This window comes from Nesoenas mayeri (genome assembly GCF_963082525.1).
Source record: "Nesoenas mayeri genome assembly, chromosome: 22".
Classification (NCBI taxonomy): Eukaryota; Metazoa; Chordata; class Aves; order Columbiformes; family Columbidae; genus Nesoenas; species Nesoenas mayeri.
This window is the reverse complement of record NC_137572.1, coordinates 1772294-1792157: the sequence shown is the minus strand read 5'-3', so window position 1 is coordinate 1792157 and position 19864 is coordinate 1772294. Positions and strand designations below refer to the sequence as shown.

Below are 19864 nucleotides of genomic sequence, written 5' to 3'. Positions count from 1 at the left end.
AAAATAAGGGATTCTCCCCCAAAATGAATGGTATTCTCAAAAAAATTATTATCCCCCAAAATGAACAATGTTCACCCCAAAATGTGTTGTATCACAGAATCCCAGAGTGTCAGGGGTTGAAGGGACCTGGAAAGCTCATCCAGTGCAATCCCCCCATGGAGCAGGAACACCCAGATGAGGTTACACAGGAAGGTGTCCAGGCGGGTTGGAATGTCTGCACAGAAGGAGACTCCACAACCCCCTGGGCAGCCTGGGCCAGGCTCTGACACCCTCACCCCAACAAGTTGCTTCTCCTCTTTCACTGGAACCTCCTGTGTTGCCGTTTGCACCCATTGCCCCTTGTCCTGTCCCTGGTTGTCACCAGCAGAGCCTGGCTCCATCCTCCTGACACTGCCCCTTTCCATCTTGATCCCCAGCAATGAGTCCCCCCTCAGTGTCCTCTTGTCCAGCTCCAGAGCCCCAGCTCCCTCAGCCTTTCCTCACACGGGAGATGCTCCACTCCCTGCAGCATCTTGGTGGCTGCGCTGGACTCTCTGCAGCAGTTCCCTGTCCTGCTGGAACTGAGGGGCCACAGCTGGACACAAGATTCCAGGTGTGGTCTCCCCAGGGCAGAGCAGAGGGGCAGGAGAACCTCTCTGACCTACTGACCACCCCCTTCTAACCCACCCCAGGTCCCATTGGCTTCCTGGCCACAAGGGCCCAGTGCTGGCTCATGCTCACCCTGCTGTCCCCAGGACCCCCAGCTCCCTTTCCCTACGCTGCTCTCTAATAGGTCATTCCTCAAATTATACTGGATGTTCCCTCAAAACTATGCTCTCCCCAAAATGCATAAATCTCCCCCAAATAAGTGACTTTGCCCCAAACTGCCTGAAGTTGCCCGGAAACACGTGATGGTCTCCAAAAATGAGCAATAACCCCAAAATCAGGGACAAGCCTGAAAAATGAGGGTGAAACCTTAAAACCCAGCAATTCTCCCCAAAATCCAATCCCTGCCCTGCCCACTTCCTAATGAGCTGCTGCTAATTAATGGCTTGATTTGGGGGGGGGGAGAGGGAGGTGACTTTTGCACCATTTTTAGCAGAAAATGGGGCCACAGAAAAGCCTGAAAACGGGAAAAATCCCCTCAAAACTGCAATTTACAGCCGCGTATCCAGTGCCAATCGCACCGGCGGCTCATTGAGCTGGAAATTTGCATATTTGATAAGATGAATATTCACGAGCGCGGCAGCAAAGTCCTCGTCTGTATTGTGGTATTTTCCACCTCAAAAAGTGCATTTTTTTGGATCAAATGGTTGCCAAACCGCATGGCGAGCCGGGGGGGGACAATGGAGACGCTGGAGGCCGGTTGGTTAATTAATGAAACGAATTATTTATTTCCCAGCTGTGCAAAGGGGGGAAGTGCGGGGTGGGGGGGTCGCGGGTGACCCATTTTCCTGGGGTTTTGCCCCGTTTTCCGGGGGCGGCGGCATCAGGTTGGGCAGAGAACTGCAAGAGAAGGGACGGGTCAGCACCAGGGGCACGAGGGCGCACGGGGACGCATGAGGATGCACAAGAGCACACAGGGATGCATGATGATGTACAAATGCGCACGAACATGCATAAGGATGAGGATGCACAATGATGCACGAATGCGCACAGGGATGCACGAACATGCACAGGGATGCATGAGTGTGCACAATGATGCACGAGCGTGCACAGGGATGCACGAGGGGCAGGCATGAACATGCATAGGTGTGTGTGAGGCTGCGCAAGTGTGCACAGGGATGCACAAGGAGTGTGCATGAAAGTGCACAGGTATGTATGAGGCTGCACAAGCATGCACAGGGATGCACGAGGATGCATAATGATACACAAGTATGCACGGGGATGTGCGAGTATACACGACGATGCACAGATGTGCACAGGCATGCATGATGATGCACAAGCACACTTGAGGATGCACAGTGATGCACGAGTGTACACGGGGATGCACAGCTGTGCAAGAGCATACATGAGGATGCACGATGATGCACAAGTGTGCATGGGATGCACAAGTGTGCATGGGGCTGCATGGTGGTGCACAAGCATGCATGAGTGTGTATGAACGTGTATAGGGATGTAAGAAGACGCACAATGATGTGCAAGTGCGCACAGGGATGCGTGGGGATGCATGGAGATGCAGGAGTGTAAATGAACATGTATAGGGATGCAGGAGGATGCACAACGATGCACGAGTGTGCACAGGGATACACGAGCATGTACAGAGATTCATGAGGGCGCACAAGGATCTATGAGGATGTAGAAATGTGCATAGGGATGCACGAGGATGCACAAGTGTGCAGGGGGATGCATGAGTGTGCATGGGGATGCATGAGCACACACGATGCACGAGGGCGCACAATGAGGCTTGCACTGGCACGCATCAGAGTGCACAAGCATGCACTGGGCTACGCAAGCGTGCACAATGATGCACAAGTCTGCACAGGGGTTGATGAAGAACCGTGTGCGTGTGGGTGTGCAAGGATGCACAAGTGCACACGAGTGCTGCACGAGGCTGCCCAGGGGCTGCAAATGGGATGGAGAGAGGATGCAGAAGGAAAGTGAAACGGATGCACGAGGAACGTATGAGGGGTGCACAATGGTGCATGCTGGATGTAGAAGGGATGCACGAGGGATGCACAGGGGATGCACAAGGGATGCACAGGGGATGCACAGGGGATGCACAAGGGATGCACAGGGGATGCACGAGGGATGCACAGGGGATGCACAGGGGATGCATGAAGGATGCACAGGGGATGCATGAAGGATGCACAAAGGATGCACAGAGGATGCACGAGGGATGCACGAGGGATGCAGGGGGAGCAGGTACCTTTGAGGATATAGTCCGTGAGCAGCGTGGGCACTTTCTCGTTCCCCTCCTTCATGGCGAACAGGACTGGGAGGCAAAAGGGACATGTGAGGTGACCCCGCGGCCCCAAAAATGTCCCTTGTCCCCTTCAAAACAGCCCCACAGGCACCAGAGATCCCCAAAAAACACATTTTTACCCCCAAATCGCCAACCCGCAGCAATGCAAAATGGGTGTTTTACCCCCAAATCGGCGCTGCTGAGGGTGATAAATTGGGAAGGTGCGTGCTGCACATCAGCCACAGTGATGGAAAATGGGTGGTCGCGCCCAAACTGTGCTGCAAAATGGGGCTTTCCCCCCCAAAATGGGCTTTGTCGCAATGACACGACACGGCCGATCGCCCCTCGAGTTGCCCGCGCAGCGACGACGCAAATAAACCAGAAAGAAAGAGGATTCCGTCCTGAATTCACAATAACACACCCCAAGCAACACAAAAGGGGTGTTTGTGTCCCAAATCCGCCACATCGGGTGACGCAAACCAGCTGATTTTGCCCCAAAACGGCAGCTGGAAGGAGCACTCACTGTTGGTGAGCATCTGCAGGTCCTCGACAGAGGGCGGCGAGCCCTTCTTCTCATAGGGAATCACCGTGTTCAGGTACTGAAAACAAACCAAACAATGACCCAGATGGCACAAAACTGTCACAAATCACCCCAAATTGATGCCAACACGGAAAATCTCCACGATTTTTGCTGCGATTGCTTGGAACTCGCAGGTATTTTGGGGGGGTATCGAATTAATCGCGTGCTGCAAAATCCACCCAACTGTGAAGCCCCAGGGAGGGGTTTTGGGGGGTGAAATGTGATTTTTGGGGTGTAGGGGATGGAGTGAGGTTATGGAATTTAAAAATGTGGGCAATTTTGGGGGGAAAAAGGGTCAAAGGGCACCTGTTTCTCGCTGGCGGCGGGGCCGAAGGTCTGGCGCAGCCCCGAGTGCAGGATGCTGGAGATGCCCTCCATGCTGAAGCGCTGGGGACACCCGTGTCACCCTGTCACCTCCCGCAGACACGGACGTCACCCGTGGCACCGCCATGGGCACTCGTGTCCCCTCCCGGCTCCTGGACTCACACTCAAAGCCATGTGCCCCCAGCCTCCTGTGCCCATGTCCCCTTGTCCCATCCCCTCTTGTTCCCTCATCCTCTTGTCCCATATCGCCCTGTCCCCACATCCCTCCATCCCTCATCCTCCCGCCCTGTGTCCCTGTCCCACATCCTGTCACCACATCCTTGTCCCCATGTTCGCCCATTCTCCTGCCCCAGATCCTCACGTCCCTTTGTCCTGCTACATATCACCCATCTTGTCCCATGTCCCCCCATCCTTTATCCCCCCGTCCCCTCATCCCAGGTCCCCCCATCCATCATTCCCCTGCTTCAGGTCCCCATGTCCCTTTGTTCTGCCCCATGTCCTCTCATGCCATTTTGTCCCCGCGTCCTCCTGCCCCATGTCCCTCCATTCCTTATCCCCCTGCCTCACATCCCTCTGCCCTGTCCCACATCCCCTGTCCCTGTATCCCATTGTCCCATGTCCCCCCCTGCCCGTCATGTCCCTGTCCCCACATCCCCCCATCCCACATTCCCATCTTGTGTCCCTCTGTGCCATCTTATCCCCACATCCCACTGTCCCATGGCCCCTCATCTCCTTACCCTGTCCCTCAAGTCCCTATGTTCCCCACGTCAAGTTCCCCTGTCCCACATCTCAGTACCCTGTCTCCACATTGCCCTCTTCCCATTGTCCTGTGGCCCCACATCCCCCTGGCCCCACATCCCTGCCCCATGTCCCCTTCCCATATCCTCCCCATCCCTCACCCTGCCCCATCCCCTGTGACCCATCCTGTCCCTACATCCCTGTCCCATGTCACCTCAGCCCATATTCCCCCATCCCACATCTCCCTGCCCTGTCCCTTGTCCCCACATCACATCATTCCATGTCCCCCCATCCCTCATTCCCCTGCCCCACGTCCCATGTCTCTTTATCCTGTTCCATGTCCACATGTCCCATGACCCCTTCTGCCATTTTGTCCCCGCATCCCCCTGGACCATGTCCCCAAATCCCTCATTCCCATGTCCCCTCAAGCCCCCAGCTCCCTCCAACCCAAGTCCCCCTGTCCCTGCATCTCATGTTCCCCCTGCCCGAGGTCCCCCTGTCCCATGTCCCTTTGTCCTCTCCCATATCCCCCATCCCACATCCCTCTGCCCTGTCCCCACATCATGCCATTCCATGTCTCCCATCCCTCACTCCCCTACCCCAGGTCCCCATGTCTATTTATCCTGTCCTATGTGCCCCTGCCCCATGTCCCCCCTGTGCCATTTTGCCCCTCATCCCCCTGCCCCATGTCCCCAAATCCTTCATCCCCCTGCCCCCACATCCCCGCATCCTCCTGCCCCATCGCCCATCCTGTCCCTTCATCCCTGTCCCACGTTCCCCACCCAACATCCCCCTGCCCTGTCCCCTGTCCCCACATCACATCATCCCACGGCGCACATCCTTCATTCCCCTGCCTCATGTCCCCATCTCTCTTTGGCTTGTTCCCTGTCCCCATATCCCCCCATCCCTCATCCTCCTGCCCTGTGTCCCTGTCCCATGTCCTTCTGCCCCATCCCACATCCCTCTGCCCTGCCCCCACATCCCATTGTTCCATGACCCGCTATCCCTCACCCCTCTGCCCCAGGTCCCCATGTCCCATGTCTCTTTATCCTGTCCCATGTACCTCCGTCCCACAACCCCTTCTGCCATTTTGTCCCCATATCCCCCTGCCCCATATCCCCAAATCCATCATTCCCCCATCCCTCATGACTCTGCCTCGTGTCCCTGTTTCATGTCCTTCTGCTCTATCACCCATCTGGTCCCCACATCCCCCGGCCCCACGTCCCCAAATCCCTCATCTCCCTGTCCCCACATCCCCCTGTCCCATGTCACCCCACCCCTCACCCCCTTACCCCATGTCCCCCACAAGCCCCCATCTCCCCCCCCCCAAGTCCCCTCCATCCTTGTCCCCATGCTGTCCCCACACCCCATGTCTCCCCATCCGTCATTTCCCACCTCAGCTTCCCATGTCCCATGTCCCTTTGTTCTGTTCCATATAATGGCATCCCATTCCACACCCTCCTGTCTCGTGTCCCTCTGTGTCATTCTGTCCCCATATCCCCCTGCCCCATGTCCCCAAATCCCCCATGCCCCTGCCCCGTGCCTCCTGTCCCCACATCCCCCTGTCCCTCATCCTCCTGCCCCGTCACTCATCCTGTCCCTGCATCCTGCCCCACGTCTCCCCACCCCACATCCCTCTGCCCTGTCCCCTGTCCCCCCATCACGTCACTCCATGTCCCCACCTTGCGGGGCATGTTGTTCGCGGGGCGCCCGCCCTGCACGCTGAGCCCTCGGTCGCGGCGGCGGCGCCGGGCGGCCTCTCTCTGCTCGCGCTGCTCGCCCTGCACGGCCAGCAGTGCCCCGATGAACGCCGTCTTCACCTCCTTCTCGAACGCCAGCTCGTCCCGCCGCGCCAGCTGCGCCACCAGCTCCGCCGACAGCGCCCGGCTCGCCGCCTCCGCGCGCCCCAGCGCCGCCGCCAGCTCCCGCGGGGACAAACGGGCCAGCCCTGCAGCGGGCACCCCGGCAGAGACCCACGCGGGGCCATTAGGGAGACGCATGGGGTGAAACGTGCCATGTGCAGTGCAAAAAGTGCAACGCATGGCAAAATTTGCAGTGCACAGTGCAAAAAGTACAGTGCATGGTGCAAAACATGCACAGTGTAAAGCATGCGATGCACAGAGTGCAAAATGCAACGTGCGGTGCAAAATTTGCAGTGCACGGTGCAAAAAGTGCAATGCACAGTGCAAATAGCGTGGGTGCACAGCGCAAAGCATGCAACGCACAGTGCAAAACGTGCAATGCACGGTGTAGAGCGTGTGATGCACAGAGCGCAAACTGCAACACACGGTGCAAAAAGTGCAGTGCGCAGTGCAAAACATGAGTTGCACAGAGCATAAACTGCAATGCACGGTGCAAAACTTGCAGTGCACGGTGCAAGAAGTGCAATGCACTGTGCAAGAAGTGCAATGCACAGTGCAAAATATGCAATGCACAGTGCAAAACGCGCAATGCACAGCATAAAGCGTGTGTTGCACAGAGTGCAAACTGCAACACACGGTGCAAAATTTGCAGTGCATGGTGCAAAAAGTACAGTGCATAGTGCAAAAAGTGCAGGGCACAGTGCAAAACATCCAATGCATAGTGCAAAACGTGCAACACATGGTGTAAAGCGTGCGATGCACAGAGAGCAAACTGCAAAGCACGGAGCGCAAACTGCAATGCACGGTGCAAAATTTGCAGTGCATGGTGCACAAAGTACAGTGCATGGTGCACAAAGTGCAATGCACAGTGCAAAAGATGCGATGCGCAGTGCAAAATGTGCAATGCACGGTGTAAAGTGTGCGATGCACAGAGCGCAAACTGCAATGCAGAGAGTACAAACTGCAATACACGGTGCAAAAAGTGCAGTGCACGGTGCAAAACATGCAATGCACAGTGCAAAATGCGCAATGCGCGGCGTAAAGCGTGCGATGCACAGAGCGCAAACTGCAATGCACAGAGTACAGACTGCAACGCACGGTGCAAAATTTGCACTGCACGGGGCAAAATGTACAGTGCATGGTGCGAAAAGTGCAATGCACAGTGTAAAACGTGTAATGCACAGTGTAAAGTGTGCAATGCACAGAGCACAAACTGCAATGCACGGTGCAAGAGCTGCAATGCACAGAGGAAAAACTGCAATGCATGGTGCAAAAACTGCAATGCACAGAACAAAAACTACAATGCACGGTGCAAAAAGTGCAATGCACAGAGCAAAAACTGCAATGCACGGAGTGCAAACATGCAATGCACGGTGCAAAAGCTGCAATGCACAGTGCACAAACTGCAACGCACAGAGCAAACACTGCAATGCATGGTGCAAAAACTGCAATGCATGGTGCAAAAGCTGCAATGCACAGTGCACAAACTGCAATGCACAGAGCACAAATATGCAATGCACAGTGCACAAATTGCAACGCACGGTGCAAAAACTGCAATGCACGGTGCAAAACCTGCCATGCACAGTGCACAAACTGCAATGCACAGAGCAAAAACTGAAATGCACAGTGCAAAAAATGCAATGCACAGGGCCAAAAGTGTGATGTGCAGTGCAATAAATAACATGCCTGGTGCAATAAGGGCAACAAACAGCACAAGAAGTGCAATGTACAGTGCAATAGATGAAATGATTAAATGCCTTGTGCAAAATTGCAATGGGCGGTGCATTAAATGAAAAGCCCGGTGCAAAATGTCCAAGGCGCAGCACAATGAGTGCAATGCATGGGGCAAAGCATGCAATGCACAGCGCAATAACTTAAATTCCTGGTGCAATAAGTACAATGCTCGGTGCAGTAAGTGAAATGCCCAGTGAAAAACAAGCAATGCACAAAGCAGTAAGTGAAATGCTGGGTGCAAAAAGCGTCGTGCCCAGGGCAATAAATGACATGCCTGGTGCAATAAGGGCAAAGAATGGTGCAAAAAGTGCAATGCATATTGCAATGAACGAAATGCCCAGTGTGATAAATGAAATGTCTGGTGCATTAAATGAAATGCAAAGTGCTTTAAGTGCAATGCCTGGTGCCAAACATGCAATGCGCAGGGCAATAAATGACATGCCTGGTGCAATAAGGGCAATAAACAGGGCAAGAAGTGAAATGACTACTGCAAAATTGCAGTGCATGTTGCAATAAATGCAATGCCCGGTGTAATAAGTGAAACACCCAGTACAAAAAGTGCAACACGCAGCACAATGAGTGTAATGCATGGGGCAAATTATGCAACGCATAGTGCAAAAAGTGCAATGCACAGCACAATGAATGCAATTCCTGGTGCAACAAGCTAAATGCCCAGTGCAATAAGTGCAATGCTCGGTGGGGTAAGTGGAATGCTCAGTGAAAAGCAAGCAATGCACAAAGCAATAAGTGAAATGCCTGGTGCAAAAAATACAATGCACAGAGCAATACATTAAATGCATGGGGCAAAAAGTGCAATCCTTGGTGCAACAAGTGAAATGTGCATGGCAAGAGTTGCAATAAGCGTGATGCCCAGTGCCAAAAGTGCAAATGAAATTCTTGGTGCAATAAGTGAAAAGCCCAGTGCAAAAAGTGCAACGCACAGTGCAGAAGCAAAATGCTCATTGCGATATGCGCAATGCACAGTGCAAGGAATGGAATGTTTGGTGCAAAAAGTGCAATGCACAATGCAACAAATGAAATGTCCAGTGTCAAAAGTGCAATGCACAGTGCAATGCATGAAATGCCTGGTGCAAAAAGTGCAATGCAACGTGGAATAAGTGCAACGTGCAGTGCAAGAAATGCCTGGCGCGACCAGTGTCGTGCATGGAGCAATTAATCAAAAGCCTGGTGCAATCACTGATGTGTAATTAGGAAAATGCATATTGAAATTTGCAAAATGCTTTGTGCGCTTAGTGCGGTGCGGGCTGCAATTATTAGGTGCATGGGGCTGCCCACTGCAACCGGTGAGGCACCTGTGCAATGCACGCAATGCACACTGCAACCAGGGTGATGCCTGATGCAATTAACATGATGCCCAAGGCAATTAGCGTAATGCACGCTGGAGTTTGCAAACGGTGATAATGAGCCACATGGCACCATTATTAAGGTGCTGGGGGCGATTAGCTGAATGCCTCATGCAATTAGTGACATGCACAATGCAAATAATTGCATGCACAGTAAATCAGGGAAATGCAGGCTGAGGGGTGCAAAATTGCAATATGTCATTAGCAAGATGCACACTGTAATTATTAAGGGAAGCAATTAGTGTGCTGCACGGTGCAACTGGTGCAACGCCCCATGTGTTAAGTGCAATTAGTGATGTCTGGTGCAGTCAGTGTCACTCCTGGTGCAAACAGTAAAGTGCTTGATATGATTAATAACATGCTTGGTGCAATTAGTGATGTGCACAATGCAATTACTGGCACGTCCAGGGGAATTAGTGATACACCTGTGCAATTAGTGAAATTCCCAGGGCAATTAATGAAATGCACGGTGCAATTAGCGAAACGCAGACTGGAACTGCTAAAATGCATCACCTGATTAATGAGCTGCACGGTGCATTTATTGGGCCACTGATAAACAAACACATCGCGCGATTCCTGACGGGCCTGGCGTGATAAACAACGCACCCAGAGCAATTACCGAATTGCCTGGTGCAATTAGTGACACATACGGTGCAACAAATGAAACGCACTGTGCAATTAGGGGAATGCACAGAGCAATTAGTACAACGCTTGGGGAAGTTACTGACATGCACCTTGGTGTTAGCGACAAGCCTTGTGCATTTAGTGGCACATGCTGGACAGGTAGAGACGCCTTGCATGATGCACGGTGCGGTTAAATGTGCGCTGCACAGGGTGCTTAGCAAACTGAGGCAATGCAAAATGCAATTAGTCCCAAAGAACCACCAGATTTTTCATGTATTTAGCAAAATGCATGGCGCAACCAGGAAAACGCAGGGTGCAATCAGGTCAACGCCTGGTGTGCGGTGCATTTAGCGCCACTCGGTGCATTCAGGCGAGTGAAACACGCAGCAAGACGCCCCGTGCAGTTGGGAACATGCACCGTGCACAGCTCAGCCGAGCGTCCGGCGCGCTCAGTCACACACATGGTGCCGTCAGGAAAGTGCGTTTCCCGAAATGCAGGTTGCGAACAGCACAATGCAAAGAACATGAGGCATTTGTGCAAAATGCTGGGCAAGTGTAGCACAAAGCTCGGTGTGCATGGAGAAAGGACGGTGCATGACACCACCCATGCAAGGCACAGGACATTGCTGCGGTGTGTTTTGCAAAACGCCAAGTGCTTTGAGGAAAAGCGCAACGTGCTCAGCAAAAGCCGTTCAGTGCTGCACACAATGCACAAAGCATTTTGCAAAATGCGCAGTGAGCGAGGCTAAACCCTGGGTGCATTTAAAGCAACGCTACAAGCAAGATCCTCGTCGGGTTAATTTTTTGCCAAGAGCCCTCTCCTGGCCAAACAGCGTGCAAACACTGCAGCCTGCAGAGACTCAATTGTCCACTTTGGCTGGAATTGCCCCCAAAAGGTGCCTGGCGGGGGTTTTGCTGGCCGTACCTTCGTGGGAGCAGTTGTTGTTGAAGGCAGGGGGGAAAGCGCGCAGCTCCCGCAGGAGGATGGGCTCCGTGCCCTCACCACCGCCTTTGCCCTCAGCATCAGCCTCAGTCTCCTCCTCTTCCTCCTCCTCCTCATCCTCATCACCCTCAGGGTCGGCCTCAGGGTCAGGCGAACTCTGCATCAGCTCCTCCAGCTCCTCGATGACCTGCCGGGCATCGGTGTCCTCCATCTGCACCTGCATCCTACCTGCATGTCACATCTACACCCTAGAGCCCACAGCCACATCCTTCAGCTGCGCTGGCATCCTGTATCCTGATCCCACATCCTCCACTGTATCCTGGAGTGACATCCTCCATCTGTATCAGCATCCTGGACCGTGCATCCTCCCCCTCATCCTGCATCCACATCCTCCATCTGCAACAGGATCCTGGACCCTGCATCCTCCATCTGCAACCTGCTCCCTTCATCCTCCAGCTGCATCGGCACCCTGGAACCTGCATCCTCAATCCTGCCCTTCATCCTGCATCCTCCATCTGTATCAGCATCCTGGATCCTGCATCATCCCCTGTACCCTGCACCTGCATCTTCCGTCTGTAATGGCATCCTGCATCCTGGAACCTGCAACCCCCCTCCTCCATCTGCATCCTGCTCCCTCCATCCTGCATCCTCCATCTTGCATCCTCCATCTGCATCGGCATCCTGAACCCTGCATCCTGTATCCTCCATCGGCATCCTGGACCCTGTGTCCCACATCCTCCCCTTCATCCTGCACCTGCATTTGCATCCATCTCTACCCCGCGCCATCCATTTGCATCTGACAGCTGCATCTCCCATTCCCATCTACATCTAAATCCCACATCCTACATCCCAATTTACATCCCGCACCTGTGTCTGCATCGTGCTCCCATCATACCGCATCCTCCATCTGTATCAGCGTCCTGGATCCTGCATCCCGCACCTTCCATCTGCATCTGTATCCCATTCCCTTCATCCTGCATCTGCATCTGTATCGGAATCCAGATCCTGGACCATGATTCCTGCATCCACCGTCTGCAACCTGCTCCCATCATCCTGCCCCCTCCATCTCTATTGGCATCCCGTACCCCACATCCCGCATCCTCTCCTTCATCCTGCTCCCTTCATCCTGCACCTGCATTTGCATCCATCTCTACCTGTGCCATCATTTGCATCCAGCAGCTGCATCTCCCATTCCCATCTGCATCTAAATCCCACATCCTACATCCCAATCTGCATCCTGCTCCTGTCATCCTGCATCGCCCATCTGTATCAGCATCCTGGAACCTGCATCCTCCATCTGCAACCTGCTCCCTTCATCCTGTACCCACATCCTCCATCTGCATCTCGGACCTGACATCCTGCATCCTCCCCTTCATCCTGCAACTTCATTCGCATCCTTCTCTACCTGCGCTGTCCATCTGCATCCAGCAGCTGCATCCCCCATTCCCATCTGCACCCAAATCCCGCACCCCCCATGGGCACTTGGACCCCAGATCCGCATCTGCATCCCAATCTGCATCCCGCACCTGCGTCTGCATCCTGCTCCCTCCACTCTCCATCCTGGATCCTGCACCTGCCCCCCCATCCCCTGCCCCTCATCTCCAACCTGGAACCTACAGCCCCACTAAGCGCCAAGACCCTCTGACAGGCCTCAAAACACCTCGAAATGCTGCCCTGGAACACCTCAAAATGTTCTTCTGAAACACCCCAAAATGACCCAAAACGTCCCAAAGCTCCAAAATGTCACCCTGAAATGCTCCAAACCACCACTCCCCCCCAAAAAAACCCCTGAAATGCCCCAAAACATCTCCAAATGCCACCTTTGTACACCTAGAAACACCGCCCAAAATTCTTCAAAATGTCCCAAAATGATGTCCTGGAACACCCTGAAACACCTCAAAATACTATCCCAAACCCCCACCCCAAAAAGCTCTCCCGTGCTCCAAAAAACTGCCCTGATCCCACAAAATGCCCCTGGGGAAGACCCCAAACTGCCCAGAAACACCCCAAAAAGCTGCCCCGATCCCCACATCTACCTCCCACGTTTTCATCCTCACCCTGTGCCGCTCACACGCACCCGCACCCCAATCCCACCCACACCCCAACCCCACACCCTGCACCACATCCCCATCTGTACCCTATGTCCTGCATCCCACATCCCAAAACAACAGGATTTGGCCTTATTTTTGTGCTTTCAGCAGGTGGCCACAGGGTTGGGGTGGGCTGAGTCCACGCTGGGGCTGGATTTTGAGGGACAGGTGGGTGTCCTGGTGGCCATGAGGACCAGGGGTACCTGCTCTGCTGTCAGCAGTGGCTCCTCGTTGATGCCCGAGTCTTGCTCGCTCCTCTCGGTGAGCTCCTCCTCCTCCTCCTCCTCCTTCTTGCAGAGCTGCAGGAGACACGGGCTGGGTGGCCATGGTGGCACCATGGGCACAGCCACAGACATGGCCCTGGCACAAGAGACAGGAAGAGCCACCAGGGAACCACAGCTCAGGGGGACACGCTGCATGGGGGGGACACGGGATGGGGACGTGGATGGGGAGGCTGGACAGGGAGATATTGGATGGGGAGATAGTGGATGAGGGTTTTACGTGGAGATGTTGGATGGGGATGTTGGATGAAGACACGGGATGGGATCATTGGATGGAAAGATGTTGGACAGGGAGAGTGGGTAGAGATGGATGGAGATGGTGGGCAGGGAAATGACAGACAAGGAAGCATTGGATGGGGAAATGTTGCAAGGAGACAGAGAGGTTGGATGGGGAGATGATGGAGAGCTGTTGGATGGAGACACTGGACTGGGAAGTTGAGCAGGTTGAAGTACAGGTGTGTTGCATGGAGATGTTGGATGGAGATGCTTGAATTAATAAATGAGATGGTGACATTGGATAGGGAGGTGTTGGAGATGCTGGATGGAGATGGTGAGAATGTTGGATGGGCAGATAGAGGATGAGGGCTTTAGGTGGAGATGTTGGATGGGGATGTTGGATGAAGACATTGGATAGGAACACTGGATGGAAAGATGTTGGACAGGGAACACTGGGTAGAGATGGATGGAGATGGCGGACGGGGAAATGTTGGACGGGACTTTGGATGGGGACTTTGCACAGGGATGCTGGATGGTGATGCTGGAGAAGCTGGAGAGGGAGATGATGGACAGGGAAGTGTTGGATAGGGAAATGTTGCAAGGAGACAGAGATGTTGGATGGGGAGATGATGGAGAGTAGTTGGATGGAGACACTTGACTGTGAAGATGGACATGGAGAAGTTGGATGTTGGATGGAGATGTTGGATGGACAGATGCTTGAATTAATGAATTAGATGGTGATGTTGGATGGGAGGAGGTGTTGGAGATGCTGGATGGAGATGGTGGGCATGTTGAATTGGGAGACAATGAATGGTGACACTCAACGGGGAAGAGGTCAGATGGAGTCATTGGGTGGGACATCAGATGGGGAGATGTTTGAGGGGAACGCTGGATGGGGAGATGTTGGATGGAGATGCTGGACAGGGAGGCATCTTCTTTTTTACCACCTTTTGCAGGCTATTTCACCTTTTTAGCAGAAAATAAGCCAAGATATTTACCTTCTCCTCCCCAGTTAAGCAACAGGTTGTGTAACATCCAAATGGGTCAAACCCAGTGGATTTTGGGGCATCTTTGCAGCCCTCCCACAACCCCAAATGCCACTATTCACAGCATGAACTCACTATAATGAAGAAAATACTGTTTTCTACCTCAAAAAACATACCATCTCACCCCTGGCTTGGGGGCAAACTGTCAAAGACCAGATTGCCAAAATCAAACACTTCATCTTGCCCATTTCAGTGTGATTTCGCTTTAAAACATTAACACCCGCTGCGTTGGTGCTACGGCCCCCCCAAAATACCATTTTTGGGGTAGTTTGCAGTGCTCTCTGATTGTCGCCAAGCCTTGGGGTTGATTGACAGCTGTCAAGCATCACCGCAGGATCATGCGGGGAATAGGGGGGATGTGGGGAGCCAAGGGGGGTCACAGTTGTACCTGGGGGTCGGTGCTGTCGGGGGTCTCGGCCTCGGGGAGCAGCCAGGGCCGGGGGGAGCCCCGGGGGGCGAAACCATCAGTGAGAGCGTCCCAGACCCTGCGGGGAGGTGGGCGGTGAGTGGTGACCCCCAAATTTTGCCCCCAACCCCAGAAATGCACCCCAAAACAGGCACATCAAAATGCCCTAAAACACCCCAAAACACAGCCCCGGAACACCACGAGATGCCAGAAACAGCCCGTAGCAACTCAAATTATAATCCAGAAGAGCCCAAATGCTGCCTTAGAAGATCGCAATGCTTCTCAAAATATCATCATTAAATACCCCCAAATACTACACTGCAAATATTGCCATCAAAACAGCCCCAAAAAGGTCACTGCGACGGTCCCAAAATGTCCCCAGATGCCCCAAAAGATGAGCCTGAAATGCACCAAAAGTGCCACCTTAAAACATAACCATGATGCCCCGAAATGCCCAAAACATCCTGAAATGCCCCCAAAGCCCCCAAAAAACCCCCAAATGCTGTCCTAAAACACCGCAACAAAGTGCCAAGAGACTCTGAAAGGCCCCAAAACACCTCAAAATGCTGCCCTGGAATACACCAAAATGTTCTTCTGAAACACACTAAAATGACCCAAAAGGCCCTAAAGCTCCAAAACGCCAGCCTGAAATGCTCAAGAACACCAAATAACATATTAAAAAACATCTTAAATGCCCCCAAATGTCCCCAAATGCCACCTTTGAACACCCGGAAATACCAGAAAATGTTTTCCCAAAATACTGCCCGAAATGCCCCAAAATGCTGCCTCAGAACACCCCAAAACATCTCAAAATGCTGTCCCTAAAGCCCCACCCCAAAAAGCTCTCGAATACTCAAAAAACTTGCCCTGACACCCCAAAGCACCCCAAAATGCCCCCAGGGAAGCCCCCAAAATGCTGTCGTCAAACATATTCCAGAAACATCCAAAAACGCCTCAAAAAGCTGCTCTTATACCTCAAAGAAATGCCCGAAAACAACCCAAAACACTGTGGTGATGCTCTGGAACATCCCTCAGCTTGCCCAACAACCCAAAATATTTCTGCAATGCCCAAAATGCAGCCATGGAATGTGCTGAAATGCCCCTAAAATGCCACTGGGTAATACTCCAAATTGTCACCCCCGCAAAAGTGCCGTGAAACACCCCAAAATATGGTCCTGGAACACCCCAAAACTCACAGAAACACCCTGAAAAACAGCTGGGAAAACCCACTTGGAAATAACCCCAAAACTGCCTCAAACCACCCCAAAACTTGGCCCTGATGCTCCTAAATGCCCCCAAAACACCCCAAAACTGTCCTGACCCCCCCCAAACCCCCCTCCTCTGTGTCACTATTAGGGGTGTTGGATTCTCACCCACAGGGCTGAACCAGTTTGTCCCAATTTCACCCCAAAAAGGTGTATGTGGGAGGAACTGAGGAAAAAGCGGGGGGAAGAGGGAAAAATGTGGAGAAAAAAGGACAAAAAAAGTGAGAAAAAGTAAAAAAAGGTGAAAAGGAGGAAAAAGAGGGAGAAACAGTAAAAAAAGGGAAAAGAGGAAAAAATGGGAAGAGGAAAAAAGGGTGCGAAACGGGGGGGAAAAGAGAGGAAAAGGGGTAGAAAAAGGTGAAAGAGGAAAAAAGGTGGAGGGGGAAAAAGGTAAGAGGAAAATAGGGGAAATGGGGGAAAAGGGAGAAAAAGCAGGGAAAGAGGAAAAAGGGGGGAAAGGGTAAAAAGAGGAAAAAGTGGAAAAAAGGGGGAAAAGAGGAAAAATGGGGGGAAAGAGGAAAAAGGAGGAAAAATGGTAGAAAGAGGGAAAAAGGGGCAAAGGGGGAAAAGTTGGAAAACTAGGAAAAGGGGGGAAGGGGAAAAAGAGGAAAAAGAGGAAAAAGGCGGGAAACGGGGGAAAACAGGAGAAAAAGGGGGTAAAGAAGGGAAAATGGGGAAAATGGCAGAAAGGAAAATAGGGATAAAAGAGGGGAAATGGAAAAAAGTGAGAAAGGGGGAAAAGAAGGAAAAAGGGGGATAAGCTGGAAGGAAGGGAAAGGGAGAGAGGGAAACAGAGGGAAATGGGGAACAGAGGAAGGAGGAAAAGGGGGAAAAAAAGGGGGAAAAGTGGGAAAATGGAAGAAAAATGGGGAAGAAGGGGAAGAATGGGGAAAATTCTGGAAAAGTGGAGAAAAAAGGAGAGAAGGAGGAGAAAGAGAAACCAGGCGACAGAAAGAGAAAGTGGCGACAGTGGGAAAAGGGTTGAAAACGGAGAAAAGGGTCAAAACCAGGGAACAAGGTCAAACAATGCAGAAATAGGCCAAAGACGGGCAAAAAAGCACAAAAAGAAATTAGAATTAAGGTAAACCCATTTTCCCACCAGAAATGGCAATTTTAGTCCAACGTGGGGTCGCGTACATCCTGATTTCCCCTAAAACACCCCAAAACCACCTGCCCCTCCCCAGTCCCCCAAACCACTCATCTTGGGCTATTTCTCTCATCTCCCTCCTCACCTGATCTTAATTCCCCCCTAACTTACATATTTCACAAAAAACCCCACCCCTATACTCCTATTCTTCATAAAAATGCGGCATGTAAGGAAAAAAATACATTATTATCCCCCTAAATTAGCTCTTTTTGCCCCGCTCTTAAAGGGCCAGCACCCTGTGGGCTCAGGCAAAGCGGCAGCAGAATTCTGCGTTAATTACGGCCAGAAATGGTTAATAATTAGGGAAATAAAGCGTCTTTAAGGCCCCAGCCCATCCCCCACCCATGCACACAAGGCTCATTCAAGGAGAATGAAAAAAAAAGGGCCTTGTTTTGCCCAAACTAACCCAAAAAGACACAATGAGCGGCACAAAGCGGCGCCGCGAAGCGGCTGCCGGCGACAGCGCGGCGCCCCTGGCACCGGGCCAAAACGCCCTTTTTGCTCCCAAAAAACATTGATTTCGCCAGTTCTGAGAAGCAATTTGGCCTCAGGATTTGGGGGTTTTTACATTGAAAATGACCACTTTGCATTGTGAGAAATGAGCATTAGGAATTGTGGCCTGAGGGTGGAAATCCCGCTTAAGCACATAAAAAACTCCATTAGGAAAGTTACACTAACTGGGCAAAAATAAGGCATTTTCAAGGAAAAAAAAGGTTCTTATGAAAATATAGATTTTAATGCAATTTCCACTGTATTTTGTCGGGGGGGGAAGCAGGACGGTGAGCTCTACTCACAACTTACTCAAGGTTTACATGGCTCAACCTCTGGGGGGTGCTCATCCAAAGACTGGGCCCCATTGCAATGTGGCATGGGGCACCCTGCTGTGCCTCCTCAGAGGATGCTACACAGCTGCTCCAAGGATCCTACATGGCTACTCACAGAATTCTACACAGCTAGTCCAAAGATCCTACAAAACTACTCCAAGGATGCTACACAGCTAGTCCCAAGGATACTACAAGCTACTCCAAGGATGCTACACAGCAACTCCAAAGATGCTACAAGCTACTTCAAGGATGCTACATGGTAACTCCAAAGATTCTAGACAGCTACTCCAAGGATACTACAAACTACTTCAAGGATGCCACATGGCAAGTCCAAAGATCCTATGCAGCTACTCCAAGGTGCCATGCAATCATGCCACAAGGTGGGGGTGGATTTGCATGTAGTGGAGATCTTGTAAACATGCAAGGAAGTGTAATAGGTCCCAGAGGGGCGTTACTCATAGCATACTAAACCGCTACTTTGATGTGCTACACAGCCATGCTGCAATGGGGTAGGGAGGCCTGCAGGCCATGGGACTGAGCACATCTCATGACCATGCAAGGAGGCATGCAGGCCTACTCATAGGATCCTATACAGCGACTCGTACGATACTGCACAGCTACTCCACACTGCTGCACAACTGTGCCACAATGCAGGGGGCTGAGTCGCACGTGAGGTGTACCTTGCTAGCATGCAAGGTGGCATGCAGACCCTGAGGGAGTTCTGACTCATAGAATACTACAGCATTACTCCTGACGTGTTGTACAATCACGCTGCACCGGGGGGTGGATTTTGCAGGCGTGCGAGGAGGCACATGCTCCCAGGAGTATGGGGAACCTTACTCACTCCTCATCCTGCAGCCGCTCTTCCTCCTCCTGTGCCTGGAGCCGCCCCCGCACCGGGGCCAACCCCTCGGTGGCCGCGTCATAGTTGCGGAAGCAGACGGTGAGCTTCTCGTCGAACTCCTGCACCAAGTCTTCCATGGACTTGAAGCTCATCATCTCGGCCGAGAAGCTCTCCAGCTCGGCCAGCGCTGGGTCGGCGGTGCGGAGCGGGGTCTCCACATCGTCCACGGGCCCCTCCTCGAACTCCTCCTCCAGGCTTACAAGAGGCGCCTCCATCCTCCTCAACGCCAACACGTCACCTTAGCTGTGAGGAGAGGGTGCCCGTGAGGCTACTCACAGGTTACAACACCATGGCTCCTTGTTCCCTTTGCTGCTGCCATATGGGTTGAAACCCTACTGCCAGAGCTCACACATCAACAGTATCTCCATAGTATCCTAGCAGTATCCGAACAGCAACTTAGTGCTGTCTTCATAGAAATACACTGATACCTTGATACTATACTAATAGTACTTTACTAGTAGCAATAAAGTGTTGATAGTGGTCCACAAGTATATTAGTGCTACCCTGATAGTATGTAAAAAGTATCATAACACTATCTTTTTTACTGAATTGGTAGTATCTTAGTAGTACCCTTATACTATATCACTATCTTAGTAGTAGCCTGAAAGTATCATATTAGTATCAAAAATGTG

General features: G+C 52.2%; 1 protein-coding gene across 1 annotated transcript; it reads right to left on the bottom strand.

Moving 5' to 3' along the window:
• Positions 1–1468: 1468 nt before the first annotated feature.
• FEZ1 (fasciculation and elongation protein zeta 1) lies at positions 1469–19447 on the bottom strand (the record flags this gene model as incomplete). Its single annotated transcript, XM_080357972.1, has 9 exons — positions 1469–1485; positions 2849–2914; positions 3408–3483; positions 3771–3851; positions 6209–6474; positions 11036–11240; positions 13347–13442; positions 15075–15171; positions 19173–19447. 9 exons carry the CDS (start codon positions 19445–19447, stop codon positions 1469–1471), a joined length of 1179 nt encoding a protein of 392 aa, XP_080214098.1.
• Between the last annotated feature and the right edge of the window lie 417 nt (positions 19448–19864).